Source organism: Abrus precatorius, unplaced genomic scaffold, assembly GCF_003935025.1.
Source record: "Abrus precatorius isolate BTA unplaced genomic scaffold, Abrus_2018 Scaffold8, whole genome shotgun sequence".
NCBI lineage: Eukaryota > Viridiplantae > Streptophyta > Magnoliopsida > Fabales > Fabaceae > Abrus > Abrus precatorius.
In genome coordinates this window covers 21,744,997-21,771,584 of record NW_020874428.1, presented here as the reverse complement: position 1 = coordinate 21,771,584, position 26,588 = coordinate 21,744,997, and the positions used below count along the sequence as shown (strand labels likewise).

The window sequence follows — 26,588 nt, the reverse complement described above, 5'->3', positions numbered from 1 at the left end:
GAACGAATCAATAAAGAAAGAGAGAAGTTAAAAGAAAAAAAGTAAAAGGTTGTCTTGTAAGTAAATTATCAATTTGGTTTGTATTATTTTTAAAATTGTATTAAAATAATTTATAAATTAAGTAAAAAATTATTTTAATTTTTAATACATATAATTATTAATTATTTTAATTTTTAAAATTTTAAAAATCTATTAAAATAGTTCATAATGTAAATAAAATATTATTTTAATTTTAACGCATTTAATTATCAATTAATTTAATCTTTAATGTATATATTTGTTAATTGTTTAGACATTAGTTATTATAACAGACAAACTAATTTAACAAATGTTAGTTAATCATGTTATATAAAATTTAATAATAACATGATAAAGTAATATTCTTTAAATTTTTTTTAAAAAAATTTGTTAATTTAATTTTTAAATAATTTATAAACTTAAAATTTTATGAAGACTAAATTAATTATTTTCGCTACGTTATCATTAAATATCATATATTATGTTTACATGATATTTAATATGTCAAATTATTTTATCCTTAAAATAACTAATATTTAAGTCATGATACAAATAAATTATCGATAATTATATATATATTAAAGACTAAAAAATAAGATGATTACATGCATTAAAAATTAAAATGATAATTTATTTAGATTATAAATTATTTTTATGAAATTTTGAAATTATAGAAATTAAAATAATTATCAATTGCATATATTAAAGATTAAAATAATATTTTACTTAATTTATAAATTATTTTGATGTATTTTTAAAATACTAAGACTAAATTAATAGTAGTGTGAATATGGGCTTTAAAATGTAGATAGTAGTGTTATGGGCTTTAAAGCCCACAACTTACAATTTCCTACACTTTACTCCCTTTTGTTTTACTTTCATTTTCTTGACCTTTCTCAAAAATAAACCCTCTTCGAATCAAACTTCGGATTTCTGTTTTCCTTCCTCACTCTATTCACCCCATTTCTCATCTCTTTGGGGTCGATTTTGCGGTGATCGTGTTTGTGCATTCAGACAGGAGTTGATTTCTGTTTTCCTTCCTCACTCTATTCACCCTATTTCTCATCTCTTTGGTCGATTTTGCGGGGATCTTGTTTGTGCATTCAGACAGGAGTTGATATCTTCAACTATTCCTTCTTTCTGTTGTTGGCTCTTCTCGCTCCAAACTGAAATAAACCATTTTGTGTGTTTACTGGGTAAGTTTTCTGAGTGTTTTTATCATGGTTCATCTGTTGCGCAGCATGTGTTTGATTAATTTCCTGCACACCATGTGTTTGATTAATTTCCTGCACTACCTTACCGTCATTGTACTGTTTCAGGGAAACTCTAATGGCCGCCAAGGCATCTTTAATGATGCCATTTATGTTAATTGGTCTCATTGGTGTTGTTTGTGCTTCTGTCTATGATGATCAGTTTTGTGGCCATGCTACTCTCTTTGATGCTGCTGGTGCTTCTTTTTTAGGTATCATGTATTTGTTAGCAAAATCGTTATCTTTTGGGTCTATTGTGCTTGTTTCCATTCATATGGTGTGTTGAGTGACCAGTGGTGTCACATTTTCATGTAGGAGGGGCAAGTGGTAATGGGAATTACGGAGCTAACACTGCATTACTAGACGAAACTTCCTATAAAAATGGTTTGATGCATAATGCTTGCTTTAGAATAGACTGCGCCTGTAAGCCTCGGTGTAAGTCAGTGACCACTAATGTTACTATTACTGGCCATTTCCGACCAAATTCTACTTTTTCCTGCAATAATGGATCGGGCAACCCTTTGCTACAATTCTTATTGCAAAAAGGAACCTTGCTGACAATCGCTAATGACAAAGTTACCGATACTCCAGTGAATGCTAGAAGGTTTGTACGTGCAGATCAACTATGTATTGGATAACATAATATTTTGCAATCCTATCTTGTGAATCTAAGATTAGAGGATTTATGATGTATTTAGGTAAACAGCTTAATTAAACTTTTATTTAATAAATTATTAATACATGAGAGTTTATATCATAAATTTTATCTTGAAATTTATTAGAATAAGGTAAAAGAACTTATTAAGTTACGTGAGTAAACTTATTGAAATAAGTTAAAAGAACTTACAGGAATAGGAATTATAAGTTACTTTCATGAACTAGAATAAGTTATAATGGCTTGTTACTAATGTCTCTGAGTTCGTATAGTTTTATTAGTTCTACTTCACCACTGACTATATTTGGCGACGGTGACAGGGCGTTGTGTGGGCGAGTAGGGGGCATAAAGTTTACAATCACAGGCCACGATAACTTCACCCGGGTTTTGCCAGAAAATATGGCAGGTGCAGGGAATATTAAAAAACTGTTTATCAAAGGGTCAGGAGATAAGTGGCAACTCATGCAATGGGATGGGGACGGATACTGGCGGATCAACTGCTCCTTCATTGGAGAAAGTCTCTCTTTTCGGATCATTGCCGGTGACGATGCAAGATTGTCATGCAACACTGTATTCGACGCCCAGTGGACTCCTGGCCAAACTAATGACACTACTGGGTGTCAGTTTAATCCGAGTGGGACACACAACTAAAGTTGGCAGGCAGTCTTTTTCCTTATATATACAGAATCTCTATGCTTCAGTTTTCCCCAAGTTAGCATCAGAGACTTTGCTTTAATACGTGATTGAATTTTGTGGAATGTTCATATTTAGTTATTTTTATTTCCATTCTGTTGAAAGATCATTTAACCAACTTTACCTGGTGGGATGACCCATGATTGTTGTAGTTTTGTAGAAAGATTATTCTATCAAAAGGAAAATCGAGTTCTACCGTCGAACTGCGCTGTTGGATACATTTGAAATTATACGGTCAATAACAGAATGTTGGGGGATAATGACATCTGAAAATAAAAAATCAATGATTAGTTAGCTCGGTGGTTGGAGGGAAGATACGAAAACATAAAACAAGATTGTCATAGTCTTAACAAATTCATTATTCAAGAAACCTTTTTCCTCTCTTGTTGACAAGTGATCCAGTCGTAGTGTTTGAATAGGCAGAGATTTTAAACGCTACTAATTATAACTTTTGGAGTTATATTTGCAAGTTTTTTAACTCTTGACATTGTTTGAAGTTAGAGTTTTGATTTAAAATTTAATGGTTAATCTATTTTATGTTATCCAAAACTCACATTTAGTTACAATTAAGTCACAAATATTCCTAATAAATGTCAACACTAACTTAATAGTATTTTTCTATTATATCTATCACTGTGTTTTATAGTAAAGTTTTAGTCAATAATAATACATAAAGAAAAATATTAAACTTAGTTCTATAAGCAATTAATAATAATAAAATATTTATTATATTTTTATAACTGTGTTTTTTCCATAAAAATTTTCTATTATAAATGTTTAAATTCAACTTAAAGAAACCTCTACACTTACAAATTTAGGCGATTTAACAGCTGACTCAATTCTAAACAGAAACTTTTGGGCTTTCATTGCAATTAAATCAACCTGAAAGAGAACAAAATGGAAAATAAAAGTTGATTAGTTTGTTTTTTGGCATCATATAAATACATTTAACTTGTTTCAAAATAAACAACCAATGCATCAATTATCAAGGTTGATAAAAAATATGAGAAAAAGAATATACATAGCACCTATCCTATGAGAAAATAAAATAGTAGTCCCCAATACTTTTGATATAAATTATACTCGATATATATAAACCAAATATAATGAAAGAAGACGCAAAAAAACAATAATACTGTGGATGATTACGATACCAGTTGGGGGGCATGGAAGATGGGGAAACGGGACACGATTGGAGCATGAAATATGGCGAACTGGGCTTTGATTCCATGGTGATTGGTGGCTGAGTCGTTGAGGAGTGTAGTGGTAGAGGCTTGATGGCTTGGACAATGGAAAGAGGGATCAAAGGCTATGGGTATGTGAAATTAAACTCGTAAACACTGAAACCTTTCATTACCTCTTACGTTAATCACTATATATCTCTTCTACGTTAAATATCCATGGTTTAAGTGATATCATTGATTTGCAAGACCTGAAAGTTAACCTTTAGACGACTTAATTTGCAAGACTCGTTTGGCATGTATGTGCGGCGGGGGTTAATATGTCTAAACATCAAGTCACCGTGAACAAAGAAGGATATTCGATACAAAAGAATAGGAAAATCTTACTCTCTTATCCGTGATATGGTGGCGAGGAAATTCTCTGAGTGGTTCCAAAAGTGTGTGCATACGTCAAAGTAGTGGGGGCAAAGAAGTAGCTGCTTCTTGGTGCTGCATGTGAGGCGAAATTGCAGAGAAGTGTGGCATGGGAAATTACTCATGCAAGGACAAAGAAAGAACATGAAGAAAGATGGTTTAGTTTGACCATCAAAGCAGCCCAAAAAAACAAGAAAGAGAAAAAAAAACGTGTTTACATTATTTATTTTAGTTATTTAACACTACACATTAACTCAAGAAAAACCAGTGCTTCAAGTATTTGTGACTAGCGCCATTTCTAATTCTTACTCAACACTTCCAAATTTTCAATCCGACGACTAAGAATTAGTGTTACAGGTGGATATGAATTTGGGTAGATCAATAAATTGGCCAATCCAACTTAACTTGAAACTTAAAAATTGGGTTGAGTGGATAAAAGATAATAAATTGTTGCTAATTTGGATTGATCTCACGTAGGCATAAAATGACAAAGAAAAAACAACTAAAAATATTATTTTAATTTACACTCAAAATAACTTAAAAAAAGAAAGAAATGAAGCAATCAACCTTTAAACATGTTCAACCGTTTTCCTAATTTATTGTTAAGAAGATTTTATTTTTTATTATTTTCATCACCGTTTAGAACCACTTGTAGCAACTTTTTTCTTTTTTACATTTTTACTTTTGTTGAACCTTGAGGTTTTGTAGCAACTTCATCCTTTGTTGCCTTCCTTTATTCCCTATTCAAATTTTACTTCGCTCCATCTTACCATCCAAAAGATGCCCCCTCCACCAAAATAGGTACATTCCCAATTGAATTTTGATTCAATTCGGCTTCATTTGTCTCTAGTTCTAATATTATTGTTTCCTTTTCTGTCTGCTCTCAATTTCCTTGTGTAGTTTGGTGGTCTACACCTTTTTTTTAATGTGGTAACTTTAAATGTTGGTGAGAGTGTTGAACCAACATTAGTAATTTTAGTGAGTTAATTCGAAACTCTTATGACAATAAGCTTTGGGGCTTTTATGACCATATTTAAAATTGTAACAATATGGCTTAGAGTGAAAATTATAAAAGAATTCATAATTAAACAAACTGTATAGAAGTAATTTATCTAATTGATGGCATGACTTTACCTTCTACAAGTAAGACATTATTATTAAGCAAATTCAAATTTTATTTTCTTTAGAGATTATGATATTTCTATTGATTATACTCTTAAAAAATATAATTTTTATACTAATTTAACTAACTTGGTGTGTTTATTATGGACAATCATTATTCTTAACCACCACTTATTAATTATAAATAGTCAGTGCTAACATATTTTTTTATTATCTATCTTAATATTTTTTTTCTTTTTGCAACAAAATAAAATTATACAAAATTATTTAAAAATTCAAACAATGTAAATTGTTATTTACACTAAACTATTTTATTTCTTAAATTTAATCAATAGTATGATTATGTATCATTTTCTAAAATAACTTTAAAGAACAGTTATGTGTCAACTATTCTTATAACTTAAGATTTTAAGAAACTCTTGTAATTTCTAACTTATAAACGGGTGACAATCTATTGTGTGTTAAAAATACAAACAAAATGGATCTACCTCCAAACAAGCAACACATATTCATATAAACTAGCAAACAACAGAGCAGGGAATACATATATACATACCTTGAGTGAAAGCTTTGATCCCACTGCAAAGTTTTCTCATGTGAGTTTTGCTCCAGATGATATACTATTTAGCCTCCAGTCATGATGTTCATTCCTGTAGAGTACCATTGCCGGAAGCACTTTATATATCAAATTTTCGAAACACGCTCGTAGAAACCATCGTGCATGCTCAAATGGTCTTGTAAATTAAAGGTGTATTACCGCTATTCATGGCCACTGAATTTGTTGTCTTGGACGAGGAATCAATGACGATCCATGCTCTTAGAATTAGAAATCATCATGCATACTCGTAGTTGAAGTCTGACCCCATTTTCTCTACGCAGAAATGGAGTAGTTTCTTTTTTTTGTAGTCTTGGCTGCAAAGGAGTATAAAGGAGGGTGATAACGCTGGAATGGAGTAGTTTCTTTTTACAGTCTTGGCTTCAAAGGAATATAAAGGAGGGTGATAACCAAAGAATCAGTCATTACTTAATTTGCAAGACTCGTTTAGCATGTATGTGTGTGTGTGTGTGTGGGGGTGGGGGGGGGGGGGGTTAATATGTGTAAACATCAAGTCACCGTGAACAAAGAAGGATATTCAATACAAGAGAATAGGAAAATATTACTCTCTTATCTCTTATTTTTACAATATTACTCTCTTATCTCTTATTTTTAAGATATTAAAGAAATTATACTTATTAATACAAAGAAAGTATAAAATATTTTTTCAAATTTACAGTTACTATAGCAAACATCTTTATTTAACTATTTTTATTTTCTAACTTTTATTTATTATGTTTCATTTATATTCATCCTTTCTTTTCATCTCTATATTTTATCACTAATTATATTTTTTTATTATTTTTTCCATGAATTTATTTCCACCCACTTTTTTTAATTTTTCCTTTTCATATCACAATTTTTATTCTTGTATTCTTTACTTTTGAGGTCTGGTGCTTGTAGTCATCTCACACCCGTTACAATATCATTATTCTTGTAGAACAGAGACAAAGAAAAGGTAGTGTGAACGCGAATAAATTATCCTGTCAATGCGATGATCGAAGAAGTTTTCTTGCTCTACATTATATACCTTCTATAATCCGTTTCTCCCTACTACAAAACTTGAATCCTTTAAGAAGAACTAGAAAATTTTTATGGTGATATTTTATATTTTTTTTATGTGTGTAATGATTATTATTGTTAATTTTTAATAAATTTTAAAAAAATATAAATACTTTTTAATATTAAATATATTAAGAAAATTATAAGCATTAATGAGAATATATAATATCTTATATCGTAATAATTAAGGACGACCTTATGTTGTTTGCTTACCAAGTCTTGGCAGTTATAATATAAAATGGGGAAGAATAAGTAAGTCCTTTAATTTGTCTGGACTTTGGCGCTGCCTTACCAATGGAATGGCATCCTTTCAAAAGCAGAAATATTATTTTAACATTAAAAAGCATTTTGAGTGTTATAATAAGACCCCTCTGTACAAAAAGTCATTCCATTATTCATAAACAATGATCCTTGTGCTGCACATCACCAATCTTTTCCCCACAAACCGCGGTGTTAGTACTAACTTTTTATTTTTCAAAAGGATTTGTATCCATATAATATAATATAATTATATTCAAATATTATTAACGGTGCAACACATTCAAATGGTACGTATTTTATCATTTTTTTCACTGTAGATCCTCGGCTGTTCTAAACCCAACTAATATATCTTTGCCACTTTACTTTCATGGCTGCAAAACTCACAGGAAAATCTCAATGAACCTTCTATTATTTTACCCTACTCTGCCTTCTCTATCATTAAAGGTCATGTTCATCAATTTGAAGAACTCGCTGTTCTTACTCCCAACCAATATATCTCTACCATCTCACTTTCATAGCTGTAAAACTCAAAGAAATCTCGATAAACTTTCTACTGGTTCACCCTACTTTGCCTTCTCCAGTATTAAGGGTAATGTTCACCAACTTGAGGAACGCTATTATCAGAAAATTTTCTCTGTTCATATTTTCCTTCTAACAAAAGCCAAATATCATAAACTAAAAATAGAATTTTCTTCTAAATAGAATTCCAAAAAACTTCTTCAAATTAAAGAAAAACAAAAAATTTATGAAGTTGTAGGAGAAATTAAAGTAAAAAAAAAAATTTACTGCACTGCATATTCGAATCCAATCTTCTATCACATTAGGAAGGATAAAAGTTGATTCTTTCTTACCATGGTTATTTTGGATTCTATAAGAGCAAGTTCTATGGTATAAAAAGGTTATGAAGATTGTATACTTTTCTTTACACCTTTAAACTTGAAGGTTTGCAGAAGTAGTTTAGTAATTGCAAAGTTCTCAACTAAATCATATCTTTTACGTTATCATCTGTCTTCCATTATCAAATGAATAGTTAGAATGATGGTTAATAATTTAGACTTGTCTGTAAAAAATGAAAAGATTCATTTTAATTTGTTATTAGTCTTTTTGTTAATTGAATTTACAGAATAATAGAAAAATAAAAAGACATATGCAAGGGTACGAAGTTTAATGGAGAAGATGACGATTAAATAATAAATTACAAAATTATTCTTTAATATTATTATTTTATTTAAAATATTATTATCTATTAGATTAAATAATTTTTTAATCGAACAGTTTATAATCTATTAGATTAATATTATACAACTTTTTGAAAGGAAAATTTTTTTCTTACTTATGAAAATTTTGGAAGGACCTTATAAGCAGCCTGTTAAAACAACTATTATTCTCAAAATTTGGTTAATTCTATCCATATCTTATCTATTTGCATTTATTTTCATATGTGAAACTAGCATGTATGTTTTATATTTAAAAATTATTCTTTTGCAATTGTGTTATTAAATAAAGTGTAAGTTGGTTTACTTCTAAAATTTGATAAGCAATGCCGCAAAATTAATGACTTTTACTTTCAAATGCAGTGCAGTAATAGAGTCAACAATTTAGTAATTTTTATGTCCTAATTTTCATCCGCCAGTTAAATGTGTATAGATAGAATATATTACTGAGATATAAAATTACTAAATTCTTGATCTATAACTACCTTTGAAAATTAAGGAAGTAGACTTTGCAACAATGCTTATCAAAATTTTCCAAGTCAATATATTAATATACTTTATTTAATATGACAATATTAAATAATTATAATTAAAATTTTCCAAGCCAGTTAATTCATGATTACTTCATATATACATGCATACTTAGATAATTATAATTTTATTTATTATATTTATTTAAATTCTATATTTAATTTACTATTATCATTATATGTGTTTTGGATATTTAACTTTATTTTTCAAGAGTTATATTTTAAATAAGTGACTATAACTTTTTAAAAATAAATACACTATTTTTATAATAAAAAATATTTTTAACCTTAAGGCATTTTAAAGTAAATAAAATTATATTTTATTATAATTTTTAATCTATTTTTTAGCATAAAAATTATATATTAAACATTAAATTAATAAAATTTAAAGTTTGAAAAATATTTAAATAAAATAATTAACCAAATTCAAACTTTAAAATTATTAATTAAGTCAAATTTAAACTCTAAATCTTATTTATTTAAATAAATGAGTCAAATTTAAGCATTGTTTGTTGTTGTATAAGTTAAACTTAAATTTTAAATAATTTTCTAAAAAAGTATAAGTCATATATTAAACTTTAATATAATTAAATATTTTGTATAAACACGTAGATCGTACAGATACAAAAAATAATTACCGACAGGTATGATTAAATTTATTAAACCAATTTAAAAAAGAAATAAAATTTACTTTAACAAAAAAGTTAAATTATTTAAATTTCTTATTAAAATTAAAAAACAAACTTTTCAAATAATCTCTTACATGTACATTGGTATAACGTTAAATATTTTTTATTAAAATATTAAACATTAAATTATATATTAAACATTTCATTTTGACTTCTATACATTAACATTTTTTTTTATTTCCCATGTGACACTTTTTTTTTTATCTTGATTCATATAATTTAATTTTTTCATATAAAACCTAAAATAAAAATGTGTAATATATAAATATTATAATAAAAAAATATGTTATGTATAAAGATTAAATAAAAATTATTTAAATACAAAATAATAATTGTTATAAAAATGATAATAGAATAAACTATTTTAAAAATATTTTTAATTTAAAAATTTTGTACAAACATTTTGTATAGGTACTGAATAAAAAAATAAATTAAGATCAAAATAATATTGTAACATATTTTAAATATAAAAAATTCTTAGTTTTATAATAAATTTTATTTAACAAAATACTTTTTTAACTCCATCTCTCTTTTTTTTCTTCCCTCTCCCCTCCTGATTCCTCTCTCCCTAAGTTTTTCTTCTTCTTTTTCCCTTTTTCCTTTTCTCCCGTGTCCTCCACCAATTCTCCTTCGCCCTTTTTCTTACTGGCAATTGAATGGGAAGAGATTGCTGCATGCAAGTGGTTCTCTACCTAATCTCTCTTCAAGCTTGTTGAATTCTCAGGTTTGGGTGATATATATGTGGTTTTAGGGATGGAAAGACCGACCTCGATTGCTGCTCCATGGTCACCGGTGGTAACCACTAGTTTCGCACCTTTTTGAACATCGCGAAAACGATTTCATCCTTCTACAACGTCACTGCATCTAGATCTACACCTTTTTTCTTGTGATTCCATTCTTTTCTTTTGTTCTATGATGCACTTATTTGTGTTCTAAATTTTTTCTTCATCTTTTCGTTTTATTTTTAATACAAAATGGTTGAATGTATTCTGGTTGATGATGACCGTGTTCTTCGTGTGTATATATATATATATGCAAGATATTCTTGTACGGCATAAATTTAAAAAATTTTATTTTTATATAAATTTTTTTATTTAATTTATATTTAACAAGTTATAATTTATTAATAAAAACTTCAACTTAAATATAAAAAATTTTAAATGATACAATCTTTCATCTATATATATATATATATATATATATATATATATATATATATATATATATATATATAATCCACCATTGTTGTTAACCTTACACTTTTAGCCCACGATTTCTTATATGTAACATTTTCTTGCATAAGGTATGGTTGTTTGTGCCAACTCAGGCAATCCTAGCCATCTGTAGAAAATATTTACGGTAGGTAGATCAACATTTGCTTTATTTGTTTAGTAAATTTGGATTAAAGTATAAATAAATATTCACAAAGTACGGACACTTACTATCCATATTCATTTACCTGCAAAATATACATATAAAGTTTAGGATAATATAATTTAGTATATGTATTAATATTATAATTTAGTATTTTATTTATAATTTAATATTTTATTTGAGTATTTTAAAAAAATGTTCTTTATTTTATAATAATGTAACCTCTCTTTAAAAATATATTTCAATTGACAAAATGTTGATAATGATATAGATATGAAAATTTGAATATTTAACGTATATGAGAATAGGTTCAGATAAATTATTTTAAAAAACATAAGTATGAAATTCTTTTAAAATATGAGTATGAAAATGAATACTATAGCATCTTATTTAAACTTTATTCATTATTATTTGCATACGAGACCTTCGATAAATTATTTTTAATAATAACTTTTTTGATTTTTTTTATGTTTATTATAACTTAACTCTATAATCATAAATTTAAAGTAATAAAACTTTTTATCAATATAAACATCAGTATTCATGTAAAATTTAAAATTTTATATTAAAAAAATTAATAACTTATGTTTCTAAAAGTTAAAATAAAAATTGAACAGTTATAATAAAACTGAATATGTCTTTAAGAAGCTCGTTTGCAAAATTCTTATTTAAATATTGATTAGGCATGCCTTATGAAAATAATTATCTCCCTCTCCCACAGGAACGAAGTTTTTTGTGGTATGTGAGGGTGGAACACAACACATGGAAAATTTATTGAAATTCATATACGAATTGTACACCGATTATGTTTTGAAGAACCCTTCTTAACTTCTATGAGATGGAGATGCCTATACGTTTTCGTTGTGAGGTTTTTGATATCAACCTAACTCATCAGCGCAAAAGGATTGTGTTGCATTGTTGGGCCAATAAATCGCTTTGGATCTCGCTGTACAAGTTTTGCTCTTTGCTCATCACATATTCCAAAAACTGTTATTTACTTTTGACCAAAATTTATATTAATATAAATGGTGAGATTAGAAAATCATTCTCATGACAGAGTTGAGTAGGATGATGGTGAAAAAATACTTTAACCGGGATCAAGTATTTCATCTTTTTTATTTATTTTTTAATAATTATTAAAATTAATTAGAAAATTTATTACAAGCTAAGTTGCAATTAAGGTATCAAATTTTTGCATTCAGTGGCTCTACAAACTCGGAGGTTGAAAAGCGTGGATAAATGTATATTTTTATTGTCTAAATATTAATTTGTCTTTAAGAAAGAAAAGGAGTTTGCTCAATGTCTGATTCACCGTCGTAGGCCGAAAACCAGGCATAAAAATTCTTCCACGAGGTCCTTAATTTGATATGACATAAGACCAAATTTGGGACAACCCCTTGTGAAGGCATTTTCGTTGACGCCTAAGCACACAGCAGAAGCTGAACAAAACTGACATGCATATCTTCTTGCATGTACTTCTATTTTATCAAATATAAGAGCATGAGATCGACCAAAAATAAAAAATAAAAATGCAAGAGCGTGAGCTGATACATATCTTATTTTAAGAATATAAGATCTACAAATTTAGAACATATAATTATATATAATTATTTAAAATTAAAAATTAATTAGTAATTACATATTTAAAAGTTTTATATGCATTTTTTTAATGTTAACTATTTAAATAAGAATTAATAATTTATATTTATTATTTTTATTTTCACAATAATTAAGTCTTTTTACTTGACCCAATTCATATATATATATATATATATATATAAAAGACATAACTACTTAAAAATGAAGTATATACTTTCCTTAAGATGATCATTTAAATAAAATCTAATAATTATATTTATTATTTTATAGAATAATTATATTTTTGGTGATTCAGGACCATGTAATTTTAATCATTCACTATGTGACAAGTAAAAACTTTTCTTGTAAATTCTAACATTCTAAAATTTGGTAAAATATTAATGGTTGAGACCACATGATTCTAAGATCATACAATAAGTTTTTCTTTGTTGTATGTCATAAAATTATATATGCTTACACTACACATACCTAAATACCTTTTATGATATAAAAATATTTATACCTACACTACATAGACTTGTTATAGTATTGTATGTACGGTGTATATCGCATGTATATCTTGAACTTTGTATATGATCAAGTTTTTGGTAATTTATGATATGAAAGAAATTTAAATCTTCTCTCATTTAAGTGTAAATATGATAGCCTAGTTGAGATTCGCTTAAGTGAATTTAAATTTAACTTAAGTAAAATTAAGCATGAATCGCTTAAGTGAAGACTTATTTTGCTTAAACGACTATAAATTTGCTTGACACATTTTGAAGCTTACCTAAACAAGACCATTATGTCATAACCTATACTCGCTTAAGTGATATTCCATTCGCTTAAGCTATTGAACTTTCACTTTAGCGAGTCCAAACAAATATAGTTAATCTTAAGCAAAAGTGGAACAAATAACATTGTTTAGGAACTCTAATATTTGCTTCAGCCAGCTTAAATGCAAGTAGCAAATTCCAAATAGCTTAAGTGAACTTGAATCCACTTTAGCAAAAATAGAATTGCGCATTTATTTAAACAAATTATGAAAGAAAAGTAAAAAATCAGCAGAATCAAACAACAAGTAGAAACATGCATTAAAGCATACTTGTTTTTAATATTCACCAAGTCATTGAAAATAAGGAAATATTTTGTAATATTAGATAAAGAGACCATTAACATTAATGAAAGTAGCATCTTATAGACATAATTAAAGTGCTCAAAACACACCATCGTGCTTTATGATGGGTAAAACCTTGTAAATATTTTATACTCTCATGATTTTAGGTTATCGAATCCACTCTTCTCCTTAGAATAAAACACATCATCGTGCTTGAGTGAGTGAGGGTTTGGAAAACTAGAACTGCAACCGCGAATCAACTTTGCAATCGCTGGAGGTTAGTGTTCTCAATCCATTTTGCTTTCGCATAGTCTTATTACAGTTTTCATTTGGCTTTTTATTATTTATATTTGGTATCAAAACATTGTATATGATAAATCCATATTTTGCCATGTTTTTAGCATAGTTTTTGGTTAATAATTAGGAAAATAGTTCTAAAATAAACTTGAAAAGATCACAAAAACAATATAATTTAAATTGTTTGTTTTGTTGAAATATTAAAAATTGTTTAAATTTTTGTAGGAGTTCATGCAAAAAGATGAAAAGTTGTTGAAAGTGCTTAAAAGAAGGATAAGAAGATGAAATTAAAGAAGAATAGTCAAAAAATCAAGCTTGAAGAAATCCTAAGAGTTGGGCGTTACAACTCCAAGTGATTGGCATTTGAACGTGAAAAGAACAAAATACAGCACTGGGTCTGCGTGGCTATTCTGAGTGATGCGCGTTAACACTCCAGCAAATGAACCTGGATAACTATCATTGCGTTGAAACGTACATAACCTGCCGCTTTGGCGCGCAACAGAGCGTGGAAACGCATAGCAGATGGCATAGCAACGCAGAGCTAAGCACATAGAAGAAGCATTAATTGGAGTGTTGTGCGTTGAAACGCACATCACTTGAAGCCTTGGCGCGCAAGAGCACATTGCAACTCATAGTACATGGTGTGGCAACGCGGAATTGAGCATCCAAGTAAAGTCTAGATTGGAACTTTACGCGTGGCAATGCAGAGCAGTTGCAGCCAAGGCGCGCATTCGCACACCTTTACTCCAGCCACTGCGCGTTTTGGTGCAGATTTCTGCAACTTTATAACTTCTTCTTCTTGCTAATTCTAGACGTTTAGAGCTTCTGTATCACTTTTAGAAGATTTCAGAACACCTGGGAACAACTAATTATCAGAATTTCAAGGGTCAAGTCGAAGAATTAGAGGAGCTCTATAAATAGGAATTAGGAACTTAGAAATGAGATCTTTTTGTCATTTTTAGTTTTTGTATTCATTTTGTAACTGTTTTAACTTCCAAGGGAAGTCAGAGGGAGAAGAGAGGAGCGACTTTTGTTCTTCCTTGCTAGAGGAATATGGAGGGAGGCAAAGTTATTGAGATGGCTCTTTGCTTTTCATTTTCTTTTCTTTTTACTTCTCTCCATTTCATTGTAATGTGTTTCTAACTCTTTTGTTAAGGATTTATGGATCTAGAATTGATATATTGATTTTGTTTTGACTCTCAACTTTGAGTATTTGATTTGATTGAGGGATTAATTCTGTGTTTACTTGATCTTTGAATGGAAATTCAATTGATTAATCAAAGAGTAACCTTCACTAATGGAAACTAGGTTTGTTGCTTGGATCTGAATTAATTACCAAAACTCTTGATTTTCTTAGGGATAAGTGGTCTTAGTTTTGCAATCTTTTGGTTCTAATTCGTAATGCCATATTGAATTGAATTTGGCCTAAGGAATTAGGGAGATTTGGTTAAATATTAGGACCAATGAGTTGAGGAATCAATCTTTGGTTATTGTAAAGAGAAACCGATTGTCAATCAATCAAATGCTTGAATGTTCAGAGGTAGAACTGAATTGATATTGATATTCTAGTGAAATAAATTCTTAACTTTCTTCCATTCGTGATTCATTCTAATAGTACAAGTTAATATTCTGTTTTTAACAATTTCTCATTTCTTTAATTTTGAATTTTACTTTCTTGCATATTAAAATCTGTTCAATGAATTGTTTGGTGCAAATGGTTATTATCTTGTGAATTGGTGATTAAAAATAAGATCCTAGAGGACGATACTTGGGACATAATCTGATTTTCACATTTTATAACTTGCTACAACTACCTAGTACACTTGCTAGTAGTGAAATTACACCATTTAAGTGCTGCGATAAAAAGCGTGTAACAGTATATCCTCTGCCTTGCTTGTTCTGAAAATTCAAAATTTTATTTTTGGATATAAATGTTGTGTGTTTGACCCTTTTTTTTTTTATTATCAAAGTCGAATATGGAAAATCATTTTTTATATTTTTTGCACCTAAAAAACGTATTTTTTTTTCACGTTTAATGCATACTAGAAATGTTAAAATTTTGAAATCGAGTTCGCGGGTCATAACTGGGTCAAACTGACTCGGCTGGAGGTTGAAGACAACTGCAACGCAAGTTTTTTTTGTTGTTTTGTGTGTTTTCTGAAAAAAGTGCATTGGTTCGAGCCTAAGACCTCTACAGTAGTGGACTATATTGACTTCCACTAAGCCCTTATATTTGTAAAATATATGTTTCTGAAATCTATATATCCTCTCTTTGTGATTATTTAGCATGACATTATTAATTTTTATGTCTAATTTATTTGATATTAATGCTAACATTTGGCTCTTTGGAGAGAATTAATATTTGGTGTTGAATATAATTTTAATAAATTGGAGAGTAGCCACAACACTTTTGATTGATTAAAAATTATATATATATATATATATATATATATATAGTTTTTAAATCACATTAAAATTTATTAATTATAATTGATTATATATAATGTGATAAAATCTACCTACAGGAATTTTATTGCATGTTTATGATTAATTAGGATAAAATATTATATTATATTTTTTAATCTACCCACAAGAATTAAAAAAAGGAACATAATTTGATAGTTTTGTCATAAAGATGTGTAATAAGTCTAATTGAATAGGACTTTAACCCATAAACAAGTTTTATGTCACTAGATTCATGAATTAAAGTATGTTTGCATTGGTAAAACATGATATTTATTTTATCCTTAAATTATTATGATAAGCATGTGGTATTTTAAACTTTGCAGTTTCTCAATTTGTGAGTATTTCTGATATTAAATGTGGTATTCCTGAGTTAAAAAGTGACAACTATAAGGTCTGGAAGGAGAGATTTCTTCTTCATTTGTGATGGATGAACATTGATTATACTATTAGAAAGGACGAACCACCAGCTATTACTGCAACTAGCACTCCATATGCAGTTGATCTTTATGAAAAGTGAGAGAGTTCTAATAATCTTTTTGTGACTTTCATAACGACCAACATTTCTACTAGTATTCGGGGTTATATCGATCCGCATGATAAAGTCAAAGATTTATTGAAGGCCATTGATGAGCAATTTACTACTTTTGATAAATCTCTTGCTAACACCCTTATAATGTAATTTTCATCCATAAAGCTCACTGGGATTTTTATTGAAAGCCTTGGAGGTTACCATGTCTGATTCCTTCTTGGTACACTATATTTTGTGTCCTTGCCTCATCAATATGCTCTCTTTAAAATTTCTTATAACACATATAAGGATAAGTGATTTATTAATGAATTGTTGACCATGTGTGCTCAAGAAGAGGAAAGGTTACTGATAGAAGAAGGGGAGAGGGTGAACTTAACTACATTTGGGAGGAGTAAGAAGAATCAAGTTAATCACAAAGGAAAGATTCCTATTTAGCTGGACATAAAAGAAGGAATCAAAGTGTTTAATTCTTTTATAAAATGAAAGGACACATGAAGAAAGACTGCCTGAAATTCAAGACACAGCTAGACAAGAAGGGTAATTTATTTGTTTTTGTTTATTATGAATCTAATATGGTTGATATTAATCATAATACACGGTGGGTTGATTCTGGTTCTACAGTCCATGTTTGTAATACCTTGTAGGTTATGCAAAACCTAAGGAGGCCAGTGGAAAGTGAACAATACACTTACTCAGGGAGTAGGATAAGTTCATATCTGGAGGCCGTTGGACGTGCAATTTAACTTTAAATAGTAGTTTTGTTTTAAATTTAAAAAAGACAATTTATGTTCCTGATTTTTCTAAGAATTTGATTTCAATTTCAAGATTTGCACCTTTAGGCTTTTCTTTTAATTTTTTAGACATTGGTTTTACTTTATTGAATAAATCTAAAATTGTTTAATTTTATTGAACCATGTAATGGTCTTTATTCTATTACTTTGCGAAATAATACCGCTTATAATTCTATACACGTCACTACTGGGGTAAAACGATATTTTGTAAATGAGGAATCCTCTATATTGTGGCATCGAAGATTGGGACACATCTCCATTGAGCGAATTAAGCGATTAGTAAATAAAGGAGTACTTAGTGCTTTGGACTTTACTGATTTTGAGACTTGTGTATATTGCATTAAGGGTAAGCAAACTAACAAGTTTAAAATTGGTGCCAGGAGGAGTTCAAACATGTTAGAGATCATTCATACAGATATTTGTTGTCCAGACATGGATACAAGTAGTCTGAGATATTTTATCACCTTTATAGATAATTACTCACGATATATGTATATCTACTTACTTCGTTCTAAGGATGAAGCTTTAGATGCCTTTAAAGTTTTTAAGGCTGAAGTAAAGCTGCAATGTAGAAAGAAAATTAAATTGTGAGATCAGATAGAGGTGGATAATACTATGGTAGATACACAAAGAATGGACAAGCACCTGGTTCATTTGCCCAAACACTATGTCTAGTTCTCTGGATCAGAATAGTGTGGTAGAAAGAAGGAATCGAACTTTGATAGACATAGTGAAAGAGCATGGAGCTTAGTCAAGTAGAACCAGGTTGCGCTGCTTGATGCTCCGATCAAAAACAAATATCTATTCTGCTTGATGCTCCGATCAAAAACAAATATCTTTGATAGATATTTGTTCAATTCTTATGGATTGAAGCACTTAAGATGATTGTGTATATATTAAATAGAGTTCCAATTAAGGCTATCTCAAAGATAACTTTTGAACTGATCAAAGGGTGGAAATCTAGTTTGCGACATATACGCATTTGGAGATGTCCGTTTGAAGTGAGAATTTATAACCCACAAGATAAGAAACTTGACCCTAGGACTATTAGTGGGTATTTCATTGGATATGCTGAAAAATCCAAAGGGTATAAGTTTTATTGTCTATCTCGTAGCACTAAAATTGTGAAATCAAGAAATGCAAAGTTTCTTGAAAATGATTTGATTAGTAAGAGTGACCTAATTCAAGACACTGCTCTTGAAACATATCATTATAAAGCTAAACCTTGTGAGTCAAGTGATAAATTAATAGTCATTCATGCTCCTCCAGTTTAAAAGTATATTAGACAACCAATTATCTAAGTTCTACAAGCTATTGAATATGATTTGGTAGATTAAGTTATTGACAAGAAGTCACAAATAAATGTTGATCAATATGTTGAGGAAATGGTTGAACAACAAGTTCCTCATCAAGATAATGAAACAACGTTAAGAAGATCTACTATAATAAAAAAGTTGGCAATTTCTAGTGACTATGTGGTGTATTTACAAGAATCTAACTATAACGTAGGAGTCGAAAATGATCCTGAAACGTTTTCACAAGCCATGAATTCTAAGAAATCAAAATTTATGGTACAATGTCATGAAAGATGAGATGAATTCTATGGCATCTAGCAAAGTCTGGAATCTCGTTGAGTTTCCTGATGATGTAAAAGTCATCGGATGTAGGTGGGTCTATAAAACCAAGAAAGACACATAAGGCAACATTGATAGACATAAGTCAAGACTTGTCGCCAAAGGATTCACTCAAAGGGAAGGAATTGATTACAAGGAGACCTTTTCTCCTATGTATAAAAAGGATTCTCTTCAAGTGATTATGGCATTGGTAGCTTATTTTGACCTTAAGTTACATCAAATAAATATGAAGACAATGTTCCTCAATGGTGATCTAGAAGAAGAAGTTTACACCAAACAACTTGAAGGATTCTTCTCTAGTAACGGTGAGCATTTAGTTTGCAAGCTTAGTAGATCTATATACATATTAATATTAGCCTCTTGTCAATAGTATCTAAAATTTCATGAAGTCATATCTTCATTTAGTTTTGAAGAAAACATCATAGATTAATGTATATATCTGAAGGTTAGTGGGAGTAAGATTTGCTTCCTTGTTTTATACGTGGATAATATTTTACTTGCGGCTAATAATAAGTTTATGCTATATAAAATGAAATAATTTCTCTCAAAGAACTTTGATGTGAAAGATATAAGTAAGGCATCTTATGTCATAGGCATTAAGATCCATAGAGAAAGATCTCGAGGTATTTTAGATTTGTTTCAAGAGACCTATATCAACAAGGTTTTAGAGATGTTTAACATGAAAGATTATTCACCAAGTGTAGCTTTCATTGTGAAGGGTGATAGACTTGAATTGAGTCAATGTCCGAAAAATGACCTTGAGCGAGAACATATGAAAAATATTCCATATACTTCAGCTGTTGGAAGTCTTGTGTGTGCTCAGGTTTGCACTAGACCCTAGATCTGACATTGCATTTACGGTTGAAATTTTAGGAAGATATCAAAGTAATCCAAGTATTGACCATTGGAAAACTGCAAAGAAAGTAATGAGATATCTTCAAGGAACAAAAGATTACATGCTTATGTACAAACAGATTGATGCTTTTGAAATGATAGGCTACTCTGACTCAGACTTTGCTGGCTACATTGATATCACGAAATCTACATCTAGTTACATTTTTATGCTAGCTTGTGGAGCTGTGTCTTGGAACAATGTGAAGCAGACATTGATTGCTACTTCCAATATGGAGGCTGAGTTCGTTTCTTGTTTTAAGGCTACCTCACATGGTGTATGATTGAAAAGTTTTATATATGGGCTTAAAGTTGTGGACTTTATGTCTACGTCATTAAAGGTGTATTGTGATAACTCTGCTGCAGTATTTATGGCTAATAATAACAAAAGTAGAAGTCGAAGTAAACACATCGACATTAAAATATTTAGTCATAATAGAACGTGTTAAGGAAAAGAAAATGGTCATTAAGCATGTTAGTACTGAGTTGATGATTGTCGATCCTTTGACTAAAGGCATGCCACCAAAGAATTTTAAGGATCATGTAACACGAATGAGACTTAATTTCATGATTTGACAATCATTATGGGTACTTTTTTTTTTATATAAGACTTTTATTCAGATTTGATGTTTTCTCTCGTTTTGTGCATACTTTTGTTTGTTTGAGAAATATCGTTTAGTTTTAACTGTGAATGAACATGTGGTTTATTCATTAAGTTGAGAGTTAGTCTTGAGAGACTTGATATAATGTGATACATGGAAGATAATACTCACCATTAGAGCAACTGTCACCATGATTCATATATTTGGTTTCTTATTATGATTGATAATGGGTTTAATGGATCAAGTGGGAGAATATTAGCAATCAATTTCTATTTTTAGTTCCGATTTTCAAGGAACATTATGTGATCCACATAACCTCATTATTTGCATCTGTTTTTGTTCCACGCGGAGGTTACTTTTACTATTTTTTTGAAATGGGCTTTATGATGGATAGAACCCTATAAATATTTTACACTCTCATAGTTTTAGGTCCTTGAATCCACTCCTCTCCTTAAAACAAAATACACTATTGTGCTTGAGTGAGTGAGGGTTTGGAAAACTAGAACTGCAACTGCGAATCAACCTTACAATAGCTAGAGGTTAGTGTTCTCAATAAGTTTCACTTCCGCATAGCCTTATTACGGTTTTCATTTGGTTTATTTACATTACACACATACAATGTTTAACTTATTCTATCAAAAGTTTGCTCTATTCTTAGCTTGCTATATATATAAAAAGATTAAAACTCTCTATTTGTTCAAATATGTCATTATTATAGTCAACCAAAAAAAATCACATAGAGTACATTTCATCATTCTTCAACTACTATATCTTGCATTTGTAAAAAGTTTAAAACATTTATCATACTTTATTGTCATGCATTAAAAATATTTAAAGTCAATAATCTCAAGGTTGTCCTTTGAAATATATACTTATGTTGTAAGAATGTTGTAACATTATCCATATTGTCAAAGGAATAGAGAATTAAGGAAACCTAAACTTAACACCTCAAAACGATACTGTCACCAAATTAAAAGTTATAAGCAAAAGAGCTCACTGTTGTGGAGGTATTAATTAAATCCCACAAATCAATAGAGCTAATCAACTTCAAATCAGGTTGGCAGAGTTGAAAATTTGATCAGTGAAAGTTCTGTCACGTTGTTCTAATGATAATGACATGGATATGTATTATCCAGAATTCGATCATGGATAACTTATTCGTTTTAAGTCTTATATAGTAAAACTTGAGAGAAAGAATGAGATAACAAAATATTATAAAAACATTTATTATGTATTTTTTTTCCCTGTCACATTACGTAGTTATTTAGATGTAATGAATATATTTCAATAGTTATTTTTCAAGTAAGGATTACAATTTTATTTCTCTAAAAATTATGTGAGAGAGTTGAAATTTTTATCTAATCATAAATTATAAAATAATAAAATTATGATAAAAAATTTTAAATACAAGTAAAAGATGTTAAATTACGTTAAATATGTGTTATTATTATTATTATTATTATTATTATTATTATTATTAAAGTTGCTTTCAACTTTAAAAAATGCAAAAAGTTAATTTTTCCACCGAAGTTCACAAAAATAGGGGTAATATTGACATTGAATGTTGTTTTTTCTTCTCTTTAGTATTAACAGGAGGCTCACCCCTTGGGTTGTGTTTTTGCAGTCTTGGCATCATCTAACATTTGAAAATTTGATCAAGTAGCAGCAGCCATAATATTTCCTTCACCAAAGGCGATGATAGCGTAGAAATCTGAGGTGTCCAATTTGCTTGCTTATGAGTGTGTAAGCATGAATTAACGTTATTTATCCTAAAATAATAACGAAAACGTACAAGTCATGAAAATAAATAGTCAAGTATAGAGGTTCACTCCTTTATTTGTTTTAAATTAGAAAACTGACACTTAGCTATGCTTATTCGGCAATACACGTGATTGTAGTGTATTTGTCAATGTTTGGTAATGCAATAGTTAGAGTGAGAAAGAAACGACGCTGCTTGTAGCTCCATTCAGAATTGATTAATCAACAAAGGTTTACAAATAAGAATAATGATTATTTGACTTTCTTTGAGGTGTATATATCCAATACGTAAGAATAAAGAGGAAAACAAGAATAGGTATATATACAATCAATAATGTAACGTAAAAATTGGAGTGTGAAAAACATTATAATTACGGTATATAATTAAGTTTTTGAAAGTGGGATAATTAAGTCTTGTGCATTAGATTTCCAAGAGAACAATTGGTATGACTATAGTATTCTATGATCTATCCGCATGCGTTTTGGGTGTCAAATACATAATCAATGATCAAGTATGATATGTGCAACAACTAATTTTCATATTATCTAATAAAAAGGTTTTGATTAGGCAGATCAATTAAGCTCTCAATTTTCATTTCTTTTATTACACAGACAGGGATATAGGGCATGTATCAACCAAGCACTTAAAGTATATTAAAGAACCGCATAGTTAATGAACATGCCCGTGTAATACTGTCTCCAAACACTTTAACTGTAAAGCAAGTAGAAGATAATGTCTTTCCCTTGCGTGCTGAAAAGGGGGAGCATATATCCTACAAATGCCCTTAGCTGCTCCTGCTTTCATTGCCAGATAGACAGATACTCTTTCATGTGCTAAGATAATTTTAAGTTTATCATTTCCTTAATCAAGACCCTACCATACCCAATTCAATTGGGAATGCAATTAAAGCTTTTGTCACTTGGGTACAAATAGGGGTATTGAGTGCAATATATAAATGCAATAAAATTTAAAAAATTAGAATATGTGTATGACAAAAATATACTAAGTAAAATATTTTTTTATAAATTGTTTATATTTTAATAATTATTTTTTGTTTTAATATAGCTTATATTTATATTGATTTATCATCATCATCATCACATTACTATAATCACTGGCACACTACACCACCAAGCAGCAAGCATCACCTAATGGTTCGTAGGTTCTTAACAAATTTGAAGAAGGAAAGAAAAAAAATCATAAAAAAAATGTATAACATTGGCCTATAAAGTTGGTTGGGGATGCATGTGCTGTGGTCTGGCCTACAAGATTAGCGGTTGGGAATCCCAACTAGAACCAGCGCATGTGCACTTGATTTCTCACTTGTTGTGTGGCTTTAGGGAAAGAAACCCCACCAATGTGCATGTTAATCACCAAATGATGCTTATAAATAGAGGCCTCCCTGTTGCATTCAATATCAAAGCAGCAAAAAAACTTCACATTCCCCTGTTTGATCAAAAGACTTTCCATGGCACCCCATGCATATTCTGTTGTGTTAGTAATTCTCTTTTTTCTCTTCATTCACATGCACTTGCAGGGTGCCACCGCTGACTATGGTGATTGGCAGGGTGGCCACGCCACTTTCTATGGTGGTGGTGATGCTTCTGGCACAATGGGTGAGTTTTGCTTCTACCTATGTTTAACAATTTTTTTACGTTGTGTATTTTTTGAGAGGGGGATTGTTTAGAGGATGGAGCTATGTTTGGGTCTGCGGCGCTTACTTCAAAGGTTTTTAAAATTTTTGGGTAACTAAAATAAATATGATTAGCTATCTTAAAAAATATATTTACTGTTTCAAAATTTGTAAGAGAAAAAATAAAAATGTAAAATAAATTAAACTTTTAACTAATAGCATCAATTTTTTAAATATATCTTTTACAATTTTATTAACCTTCGCATTTAAACTAAACTTTAAGAACTGAGTTTTTTTTTTTTTTTTTACTTTTTAAAAAGTTGACCTGCATGAATTAACTGTAACTTATAAAACAAAATTATTTACCTTATCATTACTACTTGGCCTAAATACAAAACATCGACAAATTAAGACTTTTATTGATCATATAATTTGACTAGTCTAATAAATATTTTTTGACTCAGCTCTGATTGTTGAGAAGGTGGGGTTTACTTAACCCTTTGGTTTGATCCATATAGGAGGTGCGTGTGGTTATGGGAATTTGTACAGTCAGGGGTATGGAACCAACACTGCAGCTCTCAGCACTGCTTTGTTCAACAATGGCTTGAGCTGTGGGGCATGTTATGAAATGAGGTGTGCTGATGATCCAAGATGGTGCAAGCCTGGCACCATTGTTGTCACTGCTACAAACTTTTGTCCACCAAACTTTGCTCTGTCCAACCATAATGGTGGTTGGTGCAACCCTCCTCTTCAACACTTTGATATGGCTGAACCCGCATTCTTGCAAATCGCCCAATATAGAGCTGGAATTGTGCCTGTGGCATTTAGAAGGTATGTGCAGCCACAAACCTTGTAGTTTTCTCAAGCTTTAATTGCCTTACAACTATACAATTCATGAATCATTAACTAATTACAAGGTTCCATTAATTCCCTAACAAAACCAAAAAAAATAATATTAATGTTTTGAAAGCCAATTCCACGCTCATCCGAGACCTAATAAAAATCAACCATTTGTTCTTTGTATTTTGTAACACCTGGCCTACTCTGCACCATAGAAAATTGGGGTTGCTTCTACAAACATCACTATCCAGCTTTAATGTTGACGAATTTGAGTGAGCGCAAAGGGCTTGGATAACCCTTCAAATTACTAATAAAATATCATATTTATTTTTTTAAAAAAATTAGGGACTAAATTTCGTGATAACCTTTTTGAAAAATCAATATGATAATAATTTATTCCCAGTGTACTTGGTGGATGACGCTTGTAATCTCATTCCTTTTAATAAATAAAATGTCTTATTCCTTATGATAAACATTCTATAAGATTCAAATTGGAGTATTGGTACTTGTTCTCATTCAATTATCCTGATTAAGATGTGACAACATATTTAACAATTATCCAAGAATGATCGCCGAAGAAAAAATGAATAAGTTTCCGAAATTTTCCTGTGCTGGAGATATTATTTGATGATGACAATAGAGTGCATATAGCTTGTTCTAAAATTCTACCAACTTACTTTCTAAGCTTTTTTTCTTATTTGGTGACGATGACAGGGTTTCTTGTGTGAAAAAGGGGGGAATAAGATTCACAATTAATGGACACTCTTACTTCAACCTGGTTTTGATCACCAACGTCGCGGGTGCAGGGGATGTCCATGGAGTGTCAATCAAAGGGTCAAGAACTGGCTGGCAACCAATGTCAAGGAACTGGGGGCAAAACTGGCAAAGCAACTCCTACCTCAATGGACAAAGTCTCTCTTTCCAAGTCACCACCAGTGACGGTAGAACTTTGACAAGCAACAACGTGGCAACATCTAACTGGCAGTTTGGTCAGACCTTCCAAGGGGGTCAGTTTTAGAATTTGCAATGTGGGGTAGGTTAGCTAAAATGTTTGTAATCAAGATAAAAGTAAAGAAAAAATGCTAATTGCTAAGAGAGGCATTGATCCTTGGAGCTGTGTGATTCTGGAAAGGTAGCTGAGGTGATCATTATATTATGGCACCCGCAGGGGACTCACAAATGTATTATGTACTGTTATTTTATTTGAATATTAATTTATAATTTTAAATCATTTTCCATTCACTCTTTTCTTTATCTACGAAGGAAGATCTATCTTTAATTTCTTTTATAAGATTTGAGAAGTAATTAATTTTGTGATATGATTTTTTTTAAGAATTTATTTTGACATTCCGATTTTATTTTATTTTTTGTATTCAAGACACATACTTAGTTG

At 29.8% G+C, this 26,588-nt stretch overlaps 2 protein-coding genes across 3 annotated transcripts; both read left to right on the top strand.

Annotated features, from left to right (window-relative positions):
• The first annotated feature begins 906 nt into the window (after positions 1-906).
• On the top strand, positions 907-2,814 carry LOC113848471 (expansin-A15-like). Its single transcript, XM_027477999.1, has 4 exons — positions 907-1,214; positions 1,338-1,480; positions 1,584-1,872; positions 2,244-2,814. The coding sequence occupies exons 2-4, from the start codon at positions 1,348-1,350 to the stop codon at positions 2,572-2,574; spliced, it is 753 nt and encodes a 250-aa protein (XP_027333800.1). The 5' UTR covers positions 907-1,214; positions 1,338-1,347; the 3' UTR covers positions 2,575-2,814.
• A 21,364-nt stretch (positions 2,815-24,178) lies between these two features.
• On the top strand, positions 24,179-26,213 carry LOC113846941 (expansin-A8-like). 2 transcript variants are annotated; one of them, XM_027475718.1, is made up of 3 exons: positions 24,179-24,338; positions 24,874-25,186; positions 25,910-26,213. In XM_027475718.1, exons 1-3 carry the CDS (start codon positions 24,191-24,193, stop codon positions 26,211-26,213), a joined length of 765 nt encoding a protein of 254 aa, XP_027331519.1. In that variant the 5' UTR covers positions 24,179-24,190. The 2 variants fall into 2 exon arrangements, with proteins under 2 accessions (XP_027331519.1, XP_027331520.1); XM_027475719.1 differs by having other exon boundaries at positions 24,302-24,314.
• Positions 26,214-26,588: the final 375 nt, after the last annotated feature.

Coding starts and splice junctions, on each gene's coding strand:
- LOC113848471 (XM_027477999.1), top strand. CDS start 1,348: ATGGCCGCCAAGGCATCTTTAATGATGCCATTTATGTTAATTGGTCTC. Junction 1,481..1,583: donor TGCTGGTGCTTCTTTTTTAG/GTATCATGTATT, acceptor ATTTTCATGTAG/GAGGGGCAAGTGGTAATGGG. Junction 1,873..2,243: donor ACTCCAGTGAATGCTAGAAG/GTTTGTACGTGC, acceptor CGACGGTGACAG/GGCGTTGTGTGGGCGAGTAG.
- LOC113846941 (XM_027475718.1), top strand. CDS start 24,191: ATGGCACCCCATGCATATTCTGTTGTGTTAGTAATTCTCTTTTTTCTC. Junction 24,339..24,873: donor TGATGCTTCTGGCACAATGG/GTGAGTTTTGCT, acceptor TGATCCATATAG/GAGGTGCGTGTGGTTATGGG. Junction 25,187..25,909: donor GTGCCTGTGGCATTTAGAAG/GTATGTGCAGCC, acceptor TGACGATGACAG/GGTTTCTTGTGTGAAAAAGG.